Source organism: Phyllostomus hastatus, unplaced genomic scaffold (assembly GCF_019186645.2).
Source record: "Phyllostomus hastatus isolate PE091 unplaced genomic scaffold, TTU_PhHast_1.1 phas_contig_29, whole genome shotgun sequence".
In the NCBI taxonomy this organism is placed as follows: Eukaryota; Metazoa; Chordata; class Mammalia; order Chiroptera; family Phyllostomidae; genus Phyllostomus; species Phyllostomus hastatus.
In genome coordinates, this window is record NW_025333835.1 from 46,971,525 (window position 1) to 46,991,008 (window position 19,484).

The following is a 19,484-nucleotide window of genomic DNA, read 5'->3' on the forward strand; positions in this document are numbered from 1 at the left end:
GGGAACGCTAGTTGAACCAAGCTCTAAAGTTCGGAAGCGCTAAAAGCTAAGCATTCGGTCCCCAGTCCTGGCTTTGAGGGCCGAAGGGTTCTCCCTTCCCTCCTCCTGATTTCACGCGTCCCTGAGATCGCGAGACCCTGCTTCTCGCCGTCTGCACACTAACAGTCCCGCAGGAGCAAACCGGCCCTCCGGAAAGACACGAGTGTTCACACGGCGTGCGTGTCCTCCAAGACTTCCTGGGTGTTTCCTAAAGGAAGTTGGAAGAATGTCTCAGGCTCCAAGGACTGAGGAAGAAGAGTAACTTTATGGGGGGTGAGACGCAGTGGTTTGGGGGAAAAGAGAAGCCAGACAGAAAAAAAAAAAAAAACACATGTATTTGGGTGGTTTGTTTTGTAGTTTTGCTTTTCTCGAACTTCCCAGACAGAGCATAAGTTCTCGGGGGTCAGGTAGAGGAACCCCTTACTGATCTGAGGGTTATGGGGCAATTTTGTCTTCGAGGAAGAGCTGCTCTCAGGTGGGGAGAGAAATGCACCCTCCACGCAGCGGCCACGTGCGGGAAGAACCGGCGCATTCCTCGCTTCCGTCTCACCTCTTCCACGGCAGGGTTCCCGCTCCCCGAGGGGCAGGGTTTTCCTGCGTCTTCTCCTTCTCACTCTCGGTGGCCGCCACCACCCCAGCCCGAGGTGCTCTCCTTCCTCACCCGAAACGCGCCGGTTACTTTCCCGCCTCCAACCGCGGCGCCTAGAGAGATCTTCTCAAACCACGTGTTCAGTCCTGGCAGTCTCCTGCTTTTGGCCTTTTATTCGGACTGTGTTTTATTTTCTTCATTTTCAAATTTTATTTTTCAGCTGCCGTTGCCGTTCAGTATGACTTTGCGCTGGTTTCGGGGGCACAGCACGGCGGTTAGACAGGGACACACGTGACGAAGGGACCCCTCGGTATTTCCAGCGCCCACCTGGCGCCGTGCGCACAGTCGGTGGGACACTACTGACCACATCCCCTACGCTGTGCGTTGCAGCCCCGTGACTACTGTGTGGCCGCCAGCCTTTAGTTCTCAGCCCTTCGCCGTAAGCCCTTCTTAGCTCCTTGCAGACGTCGCGGTGGAGCTGGCTTTCTCAGTGAGGGCGTGCTGCTCCGATCCCGCCCGCCGCTCTCCGGCTTCTCGCCCCGCTCGCCGTCCTGTCCTCGGTGACGCAGGCGCCCTGGTCGCCCCCACCCCAGAACTGCCCGCAGGCTGCCTCCTCCTTCGAAATGCCCTCCGGGCCCCTCGGCGCCCCCCTTCACAGCCCGCTCTCCCGTCTTCTGCCCGGAACATCCGGACGGGCTCGCGGGGTCGCGGGCCACACTCGCCTTCACTGCCCTTGCCCCAGGCGGCGCTAATGCAATGCGAGTGCGGACTTTTGACATCACCCTCTCCCCCCCGACGCCGACACGCACGGGCAGGAACGACCCTCACCCTCCCCTCCGCTGACCCCCGGGGCCTCTCGCTGCCTGGCACGCAGGGGGAGCAAATGCCGTGTGTTTAATGAGTGAGTACATATGTGGGTGCTTGCAGAAATACACGGACAAAAGCAAAAGAGTGATTCTTCTCTCTCCTCCCCTAAAACACTTCTCGGTGTGCCGAGGACTGGCAGGTATCCCCCGGTCCAACCTGGAAGTGCTTGTTCTCATGGAACTTCCAGACCGTCCACCTCTGTCCTGGGATCCCGGCCAGAGCCGAGCGGGGCACCCGATGTCCCCGAAGTGGTCAGGCACGTCATTTGCAGGCTGCCATGCGTACCGCCTGCACCAATGTACACACCACAAGGACACTGACAAGGTGACTCTCTTTGCCTGAGGTTGAACAGTAGCCAGTGAATATAGGAATTTTCTGTTTCACCTAGAAAATCATGTGGTATGATATGAAGGGTATAGTCTCCAGACTCGGAAAGACCTGTCCTTAAAAATGAAGATTATAAAAACAGCTGCTCTTTTCTTTTGAAGAACAGAGTAAAGTACAAGAAGTGCTGGGAGGATCCCAGTCAGTCAGTCAGCACAAGTTAAGAACCTCCTGGTTCCACCCACATGTGGGGTATAAAACTGCAACTCACAGACACAGGCCACAGCGTGGAGGTCACCGAGAGAAGGGGAGAGGGGGTCACCCATGTGATGATGGGGGGTGGTGGGCAAATTTACCTGAAACCACAGAAGATCCCAAAAAGCCACAGCGATCTTCAGAAAGGAGAACAAAGTTGGAGGTCTCATGTTACCTGGCACCAAACTAGACTACAAGGCCGTGGTAACCAAAACGGCATGGCGCTGGCACAAACACAGACACACAGGTAAATGGAACAGAAGAGAGAGCCCTGAGATAAACCCACGCCCATGTGGCCAATTAATACTTGACAGAGGAGGCAAGAACAAACAACAAGGTAAAGACTTAAACGTGAGATTCGGTACCATAAAAAACCCTAGAAGAAAACATAGGCAGTAAAGTCTCAAACATTTAGTCATTTTTTTCCTAATATATCTCCTCAAACAAAAGAAATGAAAAGTAGATGGGACTACGACAAACGCGACATCTTTTGCACAGAAAGAGAAACCCCCAACGAAGTGGAGACAGCCCAGTGCACGGGAGAACGTGGTCGCCAATGATGGGTCTGACGAGAGGTCAATGCCCAGAGTTCATAAAGGACTGGCACAACTCAACGTGGAAAACGACAAACAGCCCAACCGAAAACCGGGCAGAGGGCTGAGCTTCGCTCCAGTTAAATATTCTGTTTCCGTGTGTACTTTAAAGACCAAGAGGAACATCATCGCTTTTCTTCTCTTCCAGCTGCGAATCAGAAGCGGAGACCCAAACTGCTGGAGCTGGTTGTCATTTCCCCGGGAGACGGTACCCTCCGCAGTTGCCGTGGCACCCAGCAGGGTCCCCCGGACCGAGTAACGCCGGGGTCACCTCCGCCTTCACCTCGAGGTTCGGGGAGGTTAACAAGCTCGTGAAAGACTGGGTGCTCCCCGGTGTGGGAGGAAAATAACTAGAAAACCTTCAAATTGGTGAGTGTATTTGAGGAAGTACTGACCTCCTTAAGCAGGAGTGTAGAGATGCATCTCTCCCTTACTAGTAAAAAGTCCTAGGAAAGCCTAATTAAAATGAAAGCCTAATTAATTAAGTTAAAATTAAATTTTAAATGGAAGTGTGAATCATGAAGTTACACATCAATTAAGCTCAAAACTATTCATTTAAATGTTCACATCTATTTCATACCAACATTTCAGGAGCAAGGATCGCGTTACCAGACTTTCGTGAGGGGCAGTTTAGGCAGAAAGCACGGGCTTGGAGTCTCTAGTCCAGCGTTTTACAGAGAAACTTCTAAACCGAGTTGTTCTTTTCCGAGACAAGGTTGAACTCTGGACCCCCACAACCACTCAGGAAGTGACTAATATTGTGTGTACATGGGAGGGAAGGAGGCTGAGTTACTCCAAGGACTTGTAAGACATTACTGATGAAATGTAAACTTTGATTCTTAAATATTTTTGACATAAAGTCTCAGATAAACAGATCTTAAAAAAACATAATCTCTCTACTGAAGTCTATTTTTAATCCTTACAAGTTTCAACAAGCAGGGTATTTTTAAACGAGGAAGCTGGAAAAATTTATTTTTAAACTGTCCTCTGTGAGTTCACTTTCTTCATAGCTGCTTCTCTTGGGCTTTGTGGTTTTGTGGGGGTTTGGAAAGCAGTTCCTATGGAAGAAAGCGGCGAGAGAGAAGGGGGAAATGGCCGGAGATGGCCGCTTGTTTGTATGCTCGCACGTGCCGCTGGGAAACTCTCTGCTGAGCGGACCGATGGGTGAGGGTGGAAAAGTACAACATCACCCCGAGGCTGCCCGGGAGGCAACAGCTTATTTCCATGGCAACGGTTCCTAGTCACAACATTTTCCAGGGAGTGGTGAGAGGAAGAAATGGGTTCAGAAACAATCTTCCCAATTGATAATCCCATTTACGCGTCGTCAGTGAATTGCCACGACCTAGAGATTTAAGAGGGTTTATACCGAAGGGCCCACAAAAAGTGAATGCTAACAGAGGAAGATTTTAGAAAATGGATTTAGAGCAGAGTACTGCTTCTGCTTGACAGCCTAAAAGCATTTCAATCTACATTTCAATCTAGCGGTGCATTAATGTCATATTTAAAAATGCCAAACTAGTTCAGAGTTAACACGTTGCCCATAAGCCTGAACTACAAAGCAGTGTCACTGATATAAAGGCTCATAAACGCTTTTCAAAGGGCTTCTAAACATGCAATTAGTAGTCTTTTAAAAATTATTAGTGTTTTTTTTTGTGTTTTATTTTGAGCTACTGTTTTCCAACAACATCACACCAGTCACAGGAGACCTCTGGGAAAGCTAGGCAGTGTGCACGTTTAGGTGAAGCCCACAGACACGCCGAACCAGCCATCAAGTCCCACACGTGTTTCAGAGTCTCAGATTCTGCCACGAACAGAAAAGATCTGTCTTAGTGTAGTTTACGTTCCATTGGGGGGCGGTGAGAGGCAACGAAGTCAAACAAAACAACACATAATGATGCCTGAGTACGTGATTGGGTTAATAAACAACCATGTGAGGAGGGTTTACGAACTAGAAGACCTCGGTAAGGGCTTGGGCCCTGATCCGGGAGAAGTCAGGAGCCGCTGGTGTGTTGTAAATACAGAACCATGCACAACTACGTTAAGTAGCAGATGCCTGGGTTCAGAGGTCGGACAGACCCAAGCGACACCGTGAAGACAATTCAACAGAAATTGGTTATGGGACATGAGGCATGATGGAGAGAACACGCTCATGTTCGTGATACTGCTATTTACGGAGGGTAGATTGCATTTAGGCAGCAATATGGACTTCATGTAGACATCGACCTTGCACTTGACATTGTAGATATTGTTGATGCCCAGGAACAGGGGTGGACAACATGTGTCATCTCACATGCCAGCCTGAGTTTATCGGTGATGGTCCCTCGGGCCACGCGTTGAAGAGGAGGCTGGGTCTAACTCCGAACCCGGGGAAGAAGGGACCCTGTCCTCCAAGGTCTCTGATTGTCACAGCTTGACTTTCCGTGTGGTGCGGCCCCACGGTGCCCTGGACACTGTGTGGGCTGGGCTGTGTTCGCTCGAGGTCCTGATGTTCAAGTCCTCACCCCTCGTATCTCAGATGCGACTGTGCCTGCGGGTAAGTGTTTTTCAAGAGGTCATAAAGTTCACTTAGGAATAGAGGGCAGACCATGTGAAGAAGGAGGAAGAAGACAGTCGTTTACAAGCTGAGGACACGGGTCTCAGGGAAAAAAAAACAAAACCAATCCTGCTGACACTTTGCTCTCAGAGCTCCAGCCTCCAGCATCGAGGGAAATCAAATTTAGGTTTTTACACAGTCCGTGGTGCTTTGTCATGGCAGCCACTGCCAACAAATAAATAGATCAAATCTCTTGAAAAGAACAACTATACCTTGATATAAAATAAAAAACTATTATATAATTCTTAAAATCGAAAAACCATTTATAGGCAGATTGTGGAAGAGAGACGAAACTTGGGAAAAAAGACCAGGAGAGTAAGTTTATCTACCTACCTACCTACCTGCCTACCTACCTACTGAGCGACCTAATCCCGTCCATCTGTCTCTACTGCATTATAATAGGGATGGAACAGACTCTGAAGACTCTACGTAACTGGTCTGCAGAAACAGGCGACAGCACTGAGGGCCCCCAGAGCTGGCGGAAGTGGAGGGAGAACCCCAGCAGGGCAGGGCCGGAGGCGAGGACTCCCACGTTTTGTGCAGGATCCGAAACCAGGCGATTGCAGGGCGGACGGCCTGGCTGAGTGGGGCCTGAGGATGGACTGAACTGAGATATTAAGTAAACTGGCCTCCACTTTAACAAAGGAAAACACTTGATAAGATCACAACCATCTAGAGTGTCCACAGCACCATTTTTACAGCATGCAGGCTATGATGCAAAGTCTCTTCATACAGAAAGAACCAGAGAGATGCGAGCCATCCTCAGGAGAACAGCACTCGGTGAGGCTGACCCCCGGGGGACCCAGACGGTGAATGCAGCGGACAAGGACTCACGGCAGATGTTTTAACCGTGCTCGCGAAGACGAAGGAAAACGTGATGGTGATCAACAAAAACATGAGGTATCTCAGCAAAGAAATAGAAACTAGAGAAAAAACAAATGGAAAATTTAGAACTGGAAATAAAATATCTAAAACTTAAAATATTACCACGAGAAAGAGCAGGAGGTATTCAACAAGTGTTGATTGCAAAAAAATTACTGGATGAACTTCACAGTATGATGGAAATAGCAGAGGGAAGTATAAGTGAACTTGAAAATAGATCAATACAAATTATTTTATTTGGAGAAAGAAGTAATATAACTGAAATAAATTAATAGGACCTCAAATATTTGTGGAACAAGAGGTATAACTGGAGTCTCAGGAGAATGAGAGAAAAAGAATGAGTCCGAAAAAAATATTTGACAAAACAAGGGCTTAAATTTTTCCCAAATTGTTGAAGAAAATAAATTTACAGATTCAAGAAGCTCAGAAAGCCCCCAAAAGGATAAAAATGGATAAGACACATACTAGTCAAATTTCTGAAAATCTAAGCATAAAGAAAAAAATCTGAAAAGCAGTCTGAGAAAAATGGTATATTACATAGAGGGCAATGACGATTAAAATTATTGCTGCCTTTTCATCAGAAATTACAAAATCCAGAAGAGAGTGAGACCGTATCTTAAAAGGCTGAAAAAGAAAAGAAAAAGCCTGTCAACCCAGAATTCTATCCCTAGCAAAAACATTCTTCAAGAATGAAGGCAAACCACGGACATTCTCAGATCAAAGAAAGCCGAGAAATGTGTCGCTGAAAGATCCTGGTCAAAAGGAGATAATGCCGGAGGAAAACTCAAATTCTCCAGAAGGGACAAAAAACATTAGCAAAAGCAAATACTCAGATACACACACAGTTTGAGGGACATCTTTTACATGTGTAAATACATGTACAATCAAATGCTACGTTAAGCTCATTAATGCATGAGAACATATATAACCGAATGTCATAAATCGTAAGTCCACTGAGCAGAAGAGAACACCAAAGCGCAGAGACCCGTGGGACTCGCTAAAGTACCACGACTTACAAATGACGAACCAGGGTGCTCAGTCTGAAAAGTCTAAAAAATTCATTAGTGTTTTTCATTGTAAATGTGTTCATTTTAACAGATGCCAAAACCGTCACCAAGAGTGAAACTACTTACCACTCTCCAGTGCATTTCACAGCTCCTAGTCCGACAGACAAATGCACATGGAACAATAACCGCCACCCGCGTGCAGCTACAAGCAGGACATGCTCACGCCGACTTGCGACCGCGGGGCACGTCCGGCAACACTCACCTCTTTCTGGCGGTACTTGATGGCCAACTTGAGTCTGGCCAGATCGTTGCCACTCTGCTCTTCTATGAGACTGTTGTCATCTCGGTAGTTGAGGATGATCTCTAGCTCCCTGGAGCTCCTCGTCTGGTCCAGGAGGTCTTTGGCGAACTGTTTGCACTGCCGAGACAGCTCCTCATACTCGGACTTGAACTCGTTCTCCACCTTGCTCAGCTCCTGCAGCTCCCAGCTCAGCTGGAAGGCGGTGAGGAAGGGGTCCTCGCTGGACAGCGCGATGAGGGAGGGGCTGGCCAGCGCCTTGTAGATGTTGAGCCTGGAGCGCGAGTGGCGCAGGCTGTCCACGTCGGAGCTGGACACGCACTCCACGCAGTTACAGCGGACCTCGTGGGGCCTGGGCACCGAGACCCCTTTCTGAACCAGAAGTTTGATGATCTCGTAATTGTTTGTGTGGGCCGCCAGAATGATGGGCGTGATGTCCGGGGTGAACTCGGAGAACTGTTTATCGAGGAGTATGGGCGGCACCTAGGACAGAGAGGAACGCACAGGCCATGAGCACCTCTCCCCCCGTTCGCACCCGGGCGTCCCCACGGCAGGCTCTAGCGACGCTCGGCAGGGCCCATAGCTCTTCTGCCACTTTTATGCCGGAGACCTATGGCTCTTTGTCTCAAGAAGACAAGAGGAAATTACAAAAACAAACAAACAAACAAACAAAAAGAACAAAAACCTTTCCACTACGATGACTCGTTATTCTTTCTTTACTCTGAATTACAACATTTTACAAAATCTTCGAATAAGTGGCTACGGAAACCCTCTATCTGATTATAACCTTTCTTGCTCCCAACTTATTTTCTGGCTGACAATCTTGGAATTTCTTTCCCGGAGACCTGGACTCCCTTACTAGTGAAGAAATGCATTTGGGAAATAGTTATGGATTCATTTTAAAACCAAGTTGTCCTCTGTAATCCAAGTACCTTAATTCTCACTGTTTTTTTTTAAATTTGTTTTATCTCCTGCACTGCTAACAGCCAGCCAGTGGGTAAAGGTGGCAGCAGAGTGGAAGGTGCCAGCTTCACACCGGTAGTGTCTTCTGTCCCTCTGCGGCAGGTCTTCCGGATGACGAGAGGTGCTAATGTCATTGTTTTATCAGAACTAAACAAATGCTCCCTCGTGAGCAGGGTCACTAGTGTGCTTCTGAACAACTTCCTTGGGGCTATGCTCCGGGAACGGGAATGATGGAAACAATGAACAGGCGCTATCTCGTACGCACGTGCGGGCGCCCTCGCTGTTTATCGCCCCGAGTTACCGACGCGCCCCGGCAAGCAGGTGGGCGGGCGGCCGCTCCCCGGGCCGGGCCCACCTGGCGGTAGCCAGGCTAGTACGTCCCGCCCTGCCCCACGCCGCTCTGCATTTGGGGTTTAGCATTTCTTCCCGCCGGCCAGAAGTCACAGTGGCATCTGTGAAAATCAGAGAAAAAATAATGACATGTCCCGAGAAAATAGGCCGCTGGTAAAACGTGACGGAAATGACGACAGGGTCAACAGGAAGAGAACAGCCAGGCGGAGAACGCCCGCCCTGGTGGGCAAGTTCAAGGGCACTGCTTTCAAGTAGAGCACAGGCCTGCTGCGGGAATAATTAAACCTGCGTGTGCTTAATGCGGGATTGCTGGGGGTCTGATACCAGACTCTAGATGAGGATGAAGAGGAGGAAGATCTACTTGACATCTATGCAATCTGTTGACGAAAAAGAGGGTAACAACCACGATTCTCAAAATGTGCTTGAAGGCAGGGACGCCACACTGCCTTTGGAGAGAGCGGGGTCCGTGCCACTTCCTGACTCTTGAGTTGTCCGTGACGGACGACAGACGTGTTTCACTCCTATGAGTCACACTGAACCCGACAAACAAGGATCTGGCAAAACTCATTTCATCCCTTTGACACCGTCGATAATACCAACAGGCTTTGGTCCCGATGACGGTGACACAAGCAACAACTACAGGCACGTGGCCCTTAGCCATGTGCGTGCCCGAGCCGGGAGCTTGAAGTGGCCCAGCTCTCCCTCCGGCTCACCGCAGCCAATCCTCAGAATCGTCTCTGGCAGTGGGTGTTGTTGTTACCCCTTTTTTACAGTGTGGGGAATGCAGCCTGGACCACCTGCATTGCTCGTTCACGGCCTCAGAGAAATGCATGCAGCTTGAGGCCAGAGTCCGAATTCTGAAATAATAGCCCTGGCTGGTGTGGCTCAAGTGGATTGGGTGCCGACCTCGAACCAAAGCATCGCCAGTTGGATTCCCAGCACAGGCCTGGGTTGCAGGCCAGGTCCCCAGTAGGGGGCGCACGAGAGGCAACCACACATGGATGTTTCTCTCCCTTTCTCCCTCCCTTCCCCTCTCTCTACAAATAAATAAAATCTTTTTAAAAAATTAAATTCTGAATCAATAGACTGTGTCTGGTGTGGAAATGGCTCAGCATGAAGAGTAAGGAGACACATATTAGACTCTGCCCAAACCATCGGTATTTGTGTGAAAATGATGAAGCCCTTTCGCTTTTCTGCTCTTCCATTTTCATGTTTTGATACATGGACATTTATTCAAGATACTTCTCACTGTGGAATAAGAACTGCAGAAATATATGCCACAGGCTTCTCAAGGTTAATTCTCCCAGGATTTCGAAGATTAAATGTAAAAGCGTGTCACAATCTTTAAATAATGAAATACTTTAAATACTTAGGACAGAGCAGAAAACCGTCTCACTCAGTTTTGCCAGATTCATCTGTTTCTCTCGCATCGACACTGTCCCCATTACGGCGCTTGTGCCACCCGGAAGGGACAAGCATTTCCTGGGGGGCCGGTTTCGCTCGTGTAGGTGACACAGTCTGGACACGTCCTTCCCGTCACTGACAACCGAAGCTGCCTGCGCCCTTCACCGCGCACTGCGACCGGCTCGGCACCAGTAACAGCTGCTCGGGACGGTCTGCGCGTGCACGAAGCACTGGAAGCACCTGTTTCGGTGCCTCGGGAGGCAGCGAGCAGCCAGCAGCTTTAGATCACCAGGCGCGCGGGGAAGGTCTCCTCACTAGTGTCCGGGTTGTCGTCCCGACTCCTAGGTTGTGTGGTTCATGCACATCGCTTTTATTCTAAAACCCAGGTGCCCACCAGTCAATGAGTGGATCAAAAACTAGGGTACATTTACACAATGGAATTCTGTGCAGCAGAAAGGAAGAAGGCACTCCTACCCTTTGAGACAGCATGGATGGAGCTGGAGAGCACTATGCTAAGTGAGATAAGCCAGGCAGTGAAAGACAAATACCATACGATCTCACCTTTAACGGGAACCTAAACAACAAAACAAACAAACAAGCAAAATATAACCAAAGACACTGAAATAGAGGACAGGCTGACAGTGACCAGTGGGGGGAGAGGGGAGGGAATTTCAGGGGACAGTGGGAAGGGTTCGCAGGAACAAATTTAAAGGACACATGGACAGAAACTAGGGGGAGGGTGGTAATGGGAGGGAGGTGGGAGGGTTGGGTGGGTGGGCTGGAATGGGAGTAAAGGACAGAAAACTGTACTTGGACAAAGATTAAAATACAATTTTAAAAAACTAGCTCTCTTTATATCTGTTACATCGAAGGAAAGTCTGTTCAATGATACCTAAGCAATATCTTTTTTTGTTGGAATGTAGCTAATAGGCCAGGTGTTTTGTAATACTTAAATATTAATTCTGATCAATGATTCTGCTTTCAGTTTGACTCGCCGGTGTTTCTCACTGTCTCCTTTTTCAAAGTCCCGTCCTTGAACTTCACGACCGCGTCCTGTGCTGGGCAGTGTGTGGGCTCCACTGTCAGCGGCCTCACCAACCATGCGCAGTTTCGGAAACGTGCTCCATTCCCCACCCCCCCCAAATTTCAATTTTCTCGTCTGTAAAAGGAAGATGATTATAGCCTTTACTTCACAGGGTTCTTTTATGGAGTAAGAGTAATGATGAACGTAAGTGCTGCGCCCCTATTTGCTAAAACATGATCTACCCGATTACGATGAGTGTCCTCACTATCGTCATCGTTTTCTCGCTCTTCCCCCCCCCCCGCCGCCGCCCCTGCTCCTGTTCCCGCTGGCCTCGAACACTGCTCTCTCCCAGGGACCAAACCCCAGCCCAGCGTCCCTCTTGTTCTACGAAAAGAATTCACGCTAGTTTTTCTCTTCAGAATAATTACAGTCCACACGAGCTCACTTTCAGTCCTCCACACACCCAATCACGCTCCAGGGCACAGGTGTTGTGGCAGTCAGTCTTCGAGGCTGGGGAATAAAATGATGAGCAAAACAGGCACGGTCCCCGCCTTTGTTCCCCTCAGTGGTCACATCCAGCCGTCCTCCCCACAATGTCGCCCGGTGCGGCCGAAGCCCCAGTCCTCAACGCAGGCCCTCGGTCTGGGAGAAAGAATGTCATGCCTCTCGGGGGTGGGGGGGGGGAATTACAGGCTGAATATCTGCTTGACGTTTAAGCCCAGAAAGTCCACATGCGAAGCTCTAGCTCTCGGAAGAGACTTAGTATTCACATAATTTAAATTAATTACAGTGTTATTTATGTCATCCGTGTGGAATTCAGTTGATATTTATTTATCCCTTGAGAGATTTTAAGTCTTATCATTGTGGTGCTTGTACGATATTTTAATTAAAAATTATACTGTAATTTACTTAGTTGCCTCTATTTGAATATACGAAAGAAGGAGTGATTAAATATGAATGTCTTTTTTCTTTGGTTTTGTTTTTGCTCAACACCGCTAAATTGCTTTTCCAAAAGGATTCAATTCCAACGAAAACAAAGAGGACTAGTTTCCCTGTATTGATGGAGTACAAACTAACATTGCATCATTTGGTGACTTATCATTATTCCCTGTTAAATGGAATTATTTTTATCAGTTTTGTCATGTTTTACAAGTTCTTTCTTTCTATATACTTTGACTTTATGATTTTATTTAGAATACACAAAGGAATACATACTAATAAATCATGACAGAGAATCTTGAAATAAATTTTTTAAGGTTAAAAATCAGAAGTTTAATCTTCATTTTCTTCTGTCTTATAGTTTCCTTCATTAGGTTTGTTTAGAATGAGCTGCACGTAAATGAACGTAGGTTTTTCATGAAGGAATAAAAGAGAATATAATTATGTCAAGTCCTGGGATTTCGGGTTCCAATGACGGCTCCGTCAAGTTCAACATCTTAGTTTACATTAAATTTAAAGAGTGTTATCAAGCGTGGCTGTCATTTCCAAGTGGCCCATGACTCTCGGGACCATAGAAGATGGGGCCTAGAGTCCATGCCCCGCACCGAAGGAGCCTAGGCGGCGGGAACATGGGGACACGGGACTCGAACCCCCACCTCTGAACCCACTTTGCGTGAAGGACACTCAAACCTGGGCCGCGCAAGTGCAGGAGCAGCCCCGACCGCTCTCACTGGGCAACGTGCTTTCGCACACCGCCATTCACACTGACACTCCTGTTGTCGTGCCGAGTCACAAGTGGACGTCTCCCTCCCGGAGCTTCCTCGGTCCCCGCCCACCTGACACAGGGGCGATGGCCAGCAGCCTCACGGGGCCCTTTGCCGCAGCGAGAGAAGCAGCAGACTCACATGGACGGTGTGTCCTCAGGACACACAGGCCCCAATGTCCCCGAAGCGGGGTGAGACCGGGTGAGAGGACGGCGCCAGGAGGACGGGAATGAAGGGCTGCCAGCCCGAGAGTCTGGCCCGCCGCCCGCCGCCCGTCCCAGTGGCCTGGCGCTGGGCCTGCGATTGGCCCAGTCACCTGTGGTGGAGCAGAGGTCCAGCCGAGGACGTGGGTGACCCTGGCTCATCCACCAGCTGCCAGTGTGGCCTCCTCCCGCACATGGGTCCCCAGTCTCACCCTCAGCGATGACAGCACCGCCCGGCTGCTCACCGGTCCAGTGCCAAGTGACCTCGGCGTCGGGGAAGTGCGCTGGCGGAGTCGGAGCGGTTTCTAAGTGGGAGGGGAGGCGCACTTCACGTGCGAGACGTTGAAAGGGAAGATACAGTTAATTATTATAATGATAGCGTTCACTTTTCTGTGAACAATGGGACCGTAAATTTAAAATGACTCATCACCAATGCCACCCCAATAAATACAATAAAAACAAATAAATAAAAATACCAAAAGAGTTTGGACTTAACTTCTCAACACTAAAAGAACTGGCCTATTGAGTAGGTGGAATATTTCTAAATTTTCTGTCTCTTTTATTGATTGCTATAATGGTATAATTAAAGACGTCCAAAGAACCAACTCTAACTTAATATTTAAGCCTAATCTGCCCCTACATTTAATAATCTCCTTCTCACCCACTGACTTTTGCACAAACACCGTAACCTTTCAGACGACTGTTGACTTGCCCTGTGACAAAGGCTACGCATTCTTATGGCCTGAGGACACTTTAAATGTCAAAGTATGGGAGGAGAAGAATTTTACCCTGAGTCCCACCGTCCAGAGATAGAAATTTTCTTTATAGATACATACTGTGCTTTACATTTTTAAGCAGTTACAGACTTTTACGGAAATACCGAGACGGCTGCACAGAAGCCCGCGCGCTTTGGGTGGTCCGCTGAATTTTCACGACGTCGTGAGCCCCTTCGCGTACCGTCCTCACGGCAGAGCGGTGAGGCTGAGGACGCATCTGAAGTGCGGACACATCCCCAGATGCTTCATATCAAAGACATTCATAATCCTGCTCACACTCTGATAATGATCTCAATCGGAACCGCACGCTCTCTGATGATGTTCGATGTTTTCGTTCCCGCTTGTTCTTCCTGTGAGTTACTTCGATGACCGATAGCAGGAATTTTTAACCCGCCACATTCGCCCATCTACCTTCTACTCAACACACTTACTCAATACCCAGGGTGTACGCAGCGTTATGTAGAAAGAAAGAAGGCTAAGATCCGATTTGGTTTCCAGAGTAATTTACGCCCGAGGAACAGACTGGTGTTCGTAAGCTGGGACGACAGAGAACAGCCCACCGTCCCCGTGGGACGGGCTGAAGAACGATTTACATCCCACGAAGGAACAACTTGGAGGGCTAAAAGCTCCGCGAAGAAGAGTGCGCATGTTCAAGTCCGTGAGGAAGGCCATACGGTCTGCCGGTGGCACAGGAGCCCTCCGTGGGTCGGCGTGTCGGCGAGGCGAGGCCGCTGGGACTTCATCTTTCGGGATTAAAGACAGCCCCAACACCAAGGAGTGCTCCTGAAGTAACTTGTTTTCTACACTTCTCTGAGATTGCACCAAAACAGCGGAAACAACCCTTGGAACATTCTAGGAATTGACACGCGGAGCTCATGAGAAAAGACAGGGGCGAGTCACGCCATCCACACAGGGCTTGCGTGCGAGAGACAAATGGGGGGCCCCCACCCCTCCTAAAGGAGCCGTGGCTTTGTTCTGGCTTCAGCTACCGGAATTATTCCTGAGGTTGCTTAGGGCAAGCTGAGGAATGCGCACGGGAAGAGAAAGAATCCTTTTTCTCCTCCGCCCTTTCGTTTCCTTAGCAGTGCACTTGAACCTTTAGGTACAACGTGAATGGCGTCAGCCATTGCAGTTCTGAAGCCACTCACCAGAGACTTCGCAACCTTGACTTTAACGTGTCAACAGTATACAGCAGGATGCTGGGATGGGGGGGCACCCTTCTGCTAGAAGAAACACTGGAGATCAATCCCTCCTCTTTCCTGCCCCACGTACAATACACAGAAGGAGCCAAGTCCCAGAGACAGCAAACCTGACTCCCACAGGTTGTGAGAAATGACTCACCCCTGCACTTTGCTTTGCAGGTAATGAATGGAACGTATTAGCATTATAGTAACCCTAAAATACCGTTTCTGTCATTTTGCTCTACAATTAAGTAAAGAAGAAATACAAAGAAGTATCGATTATGGTGGTTCGTATATTTTTATTGGCTTTGGGAGTACCTTTCCAACTGAATTAGGTCACCTATAAATGACATACCAATTAATAAAATCACGTACAAATGGACAAACTTCATAAAAACTTGTGATTATAAGGCGCCTTAACAAAACCTCTGCTAATATTGCGGAGTGCGAAAACTAAACCAACTCGAACGTAATATAAAGGTGTGTGGCCACTATGTTTAAGCTCCTGCCAGATGTGTAAAGCACACACAGGACTTTTTTGAAAGGCCTGAAATATTCACCAGGTGGCAGTCTTTTCCCTGAGCGAGGTCAGAACAAAGATCCGCTTTGCTTCGTCTGTTGAAAGAGACAGTGTGCGCCGGGGGAACAGACACCCTGCATGTACTCTGACGATGCTGAATTTTAATGTTCTGTCTCCTCTGAAAACATAAGCCTGAGACACCCCAAGGGAATGAGTTTATGCTTCCATGAGATCACCTTCAATCACTCTGCTTTATCAGAATTTCTCCTGCTCTTTCTCTTTATTCGGAGTGAAGCTACATCTCATTTGATCATTAATGACACACTCAGGTTCGAATTATTGAGACGTCACGGGAGCCCCATCAGCCCGGTCCACCTGCTCTTTCTGCACTTTCTGAGCTCCCCGGGGTGGCCTTGGCCAAGCCCCAGGCTCCGCCCCGCATCTCACAGGTTCCCCGCCCTCCCAACCGGGACTCGGGCGGGTAGGAAGCCTTTCCCCCAGGTCTCGCCACCAAATGCAACTAGTTGGCCTCCTGGGCTCTTCGTGGGCAGATCTGAACACTATCACAATGGACTTGGAAGCACAATGTGAATGTGCGTCTTCAGGCACAGATCCAACCCTCACGCTGGGCCCTAAAGCGAAGGGTGAGGAAGGTGATGATGATGATGAGCACTCGGAATCCACTGTGAACGCACTAGGCGCCTCACCTGAAAGACTTCACTTTCCCCAGTTCTCACGATAACGGGGAGAGCTGTCCGTGACCGCCCTCTGCTTCACGTTGGGAAGGACCGCCACCGGGTCACAAAGGTCGGGTCACAAAGGTCCTATCACGGTGGAGCTGGGTGGGGCTCCAACGCTGGCCTGCCTGGTCCCAGGGACCCTCAGGAAGCGTTTCCTCTTCCGTGAAACTAGGACTTCAACATTTATTTATACTTCTACATTGTTCTTACGGCTGGAATTAAAGTGATATTTAGGACAAATATGTCTCTTCGATCTCAGAGCACAACTGAATTCCAAGCCTGGCTCAAGGAGAAGCCATCCCATCACCTGCGGCAGGTTTCCCGAACCTTCTCCGAGCTTCCTCTCCCGCGGCTCTGGGCAGGCAGCCCCGGGGCCAGGGCGCGTGTGGGAGGGTGACGACGAAACGCTCCTGAGTTCTCTCCGACACCCCAGTTACACGGGAAACTTGGCTTTGTCGTTGTTGGTTTTGGCTTTTTCCCCCCAGGCTGTTTGTTTGTTTGTTTGTTTGTCGATGACAGCGTACCTTCCGCATCCTTCCGAGTTGGTCTCAGGGGCACAGGTTCCCGTGCTTCCCGGAGCGCCCCGACCCGCCCCCCCCAGCCCCCCCACCCCCAGAGCCACACGCAGTCCTCGAGACACCGGCTGTGCTCCCAGGCGTCACCCCCCACCCCGAGACTATGTTGTGATGACCAATCTGCACGTCTGAAACGCTTCGCCTTTTTCCCACCCGGCCCTTTGCTTTTTAATCGGGTGCTTGAGCGAAACAGGCAGCCGGGTCGGGGTTAAGCTGCCCGTGGTATGATGATGATGCAGAAGTCACCGCAATAGGTCCTCCTAGCCAATGGGATCTAATGCACCCTGCCCGTGAGTCAGGAATTGAGTCCAGGCTGGGAAAATCACTGAACGGTGCATACCTGAAGTGTCCGTTCCCAGGGCTGCTAATTTCCAGTCAGGACGGAGGACCAAAAGCTCCCCAGGCGATAAAGGGCTAAGGAGCTCTGGTACCCTAGGATAAGGTCTGCGAGAAAGGTATGAGTTAGCAACATCTAATATATATTGGATTTATCACGTGTAACATTTTTATAACTAGAACTATGAGTTATACATGTGTAACGCAAAGCGATTTCCTATGGATCCCATTAGCGTGAAGAGTGTATATATGTTATTATCCATATGATATGTAGTCCCCTCTCCTCTCCCAAATCTCTCTCTCTCTCTCTCTCACATACACACACTCGCACACAGGACACCGAGCGACATAAGAAGACACTCCGCTGGGCTGCCGTGTCTAGAACCTACAGACGAGAGGTAAGTGTGCCGGGGCTGGAAGCACCACGCCAGTGAGCAAACTTCGCAGAAAGGGGTGGAGAGGCGCACGTAATTGAAGTTTCACGAGGTCCCATCTGTGCCTTTGCCAATGCATATGTGTGTGTGTGCGCATCCCAAGGGGCACGGAAGGTGATGGTGGCGAAGGGGAGGGACATTAAACTCCATCGGGGTTTCCTGACTTATCTCGCACCGAAGGGCGGAAAAGGATTCGTGCTGTTCGCAGACCGACCTGCTCCAGCCGGGGAGGCGGGGCCTGCCCCTGCAGGCCGTCGCCACCAGGTCCAAGTTCAGAGCCAAGTTTCTCCCCGAGTCCCTTGACCTGGGGTGGAGGGGTCGGGCCGCACACAGAGAGACGCTGAGACGTGCGTTGCGCCCTGTTCACGTGCTCGGCTGCCCTCCCTCTCACGAGCCCCGTCTGGACACGTCCGGAGTGCGTCCTTCGTGCCGCCACCCTCGGCCTGCTGCCGGCTGAGGGGAGCCGAGGACACAGAACGCCAGGTTGGCTGAGTCAGCGATTTCAAAGCACTTGGGATTTGGCCGGGAGCCTCCGGCTGCAGGAGTATCACCGCGCTCCCGGGGCGTCAAGGAAATGTTGCCATAGCAGCGGGAGCTGTGACCCACCCACCTTCCTCGGACCCGCTTCTGTCCGTGCCGCCTGGGACTAACGTGTAGCCCGTGGACGCACGGCACGTGTGTGCGAGGGTCCCAGGAACTAGTTTCTAAAGCTGTAAGTTCGGACCTTCGGGCATCCCGGCCCCGGGAGCCGTGCTGGCCCTGAACTGCGGAGCCAGAATGTTGCGACGCCAGGACGGCACGGGACCGGCACTGGTCCCATCACCCCTCCTTGATCTCTTGGTTCTGCTTTCCCTCCCCCGCCCCCCCCCCCCGCCTCCTTCAAAACACCTCTGCCCGCACTGAGCGGTGGAGGCGGCTCTGGGACAGGGTCCCCCCTTCGTGGGTGGCCAGCACTCGAGTACACCTCTTTGCCCCTCGCCAGCACTGGCCCCTCGGGTGGCCTTCCTGGCGGCAGCCGGCCCTGCGCCCAGCCGCACCGAGGCCTCTCTCCGCCACCCCCGGACCAGGCTCACTGGCATGTTCTGAAGGACCGAGATGGCTTGGCACCTGACGGGCGAAGAACCAGGGGGCCGGGCAGAGGCCGGGCAAGGCCGAGGACACCGAGGCCGCAGCCGGGCCCTCTCTGGGGCAGGCGGTTCCACTCGCCGCTTTTCGCCTCCTTCTCTGGAGTCAGGAGCCACCGGGAGGGACCCGTGAAATAACTAGAAAAATGCACCCTGGACAATCAAATAAAAAAAGTGTGGCATTCCCTGCTAATGTGCTCACGCACGTCTATTCCTCACTGAACCCCTAGAACGTAGGGGTGACCGCTGAGACAAACGTTAAACAAAGGTTTCTGGCTGTGTTTCAGCGCGATGATGAAGGACTCTGCAATCCCTGGGGGTGTCTGGGGGGGCTGCTGGAGGGGAGGAAGGCAAGTTAAGCCCTTACTTACCGATGAGGGGTTTGGGCAAGCTAACGCGCAAGAACTACCACGAAGGCTGTCTCAAGGTTTACACAAGATAATGGAGAGTGTCTCGAGAAAGTGCCTGGTGCATTGTAATGTTCAATTATTGTTAACGAGTTTTATTACTACCCCTTGAGCTACAACCACACTGTGGTGAGTGTACCAGAAGTTTGCAATGCACAGCAACCTATTTCTTTTTCTCAAATTATGTATGGTCTTTGAGGGGAATTATTCAGGATACTGCTCAGTGAGGGTTTTTTGATATTTTGGACAGTGGGACATACACTTCAAGTCTCAAGAAATGTCTACATAGTTATTTC

At 50.1% G+C, this 19,484-nt stretch overlaps 1 protein-coding gene across 3 annotated transcripts in view; it reads right to left on the reverse strand.

Annotated features, from left to right (window-relative positions):
* TRPC4 (transient receptor potential cation channel subfamily C member 4) overlaps window positions 1-19,484 on the reverse strand; it is a 108,463-nt gene that overhangs the window by 54,924 nt on the left and 34,055 nt on the right. For all 3 annotated transcript variants that reach the window (XM_045839127.1, XM_045839125.1, XM_045839126.1), the window contains exon 3: window positions 7,412-7,930. In XM_045839127.1, coding sequence (XP_045695083.1) covers window positions 7,412-7,930 — 519 coding nt within the window. The remainder of the gene's footprint in view (window positions 1-7,411; window positions 7,931-19,484) is intronic.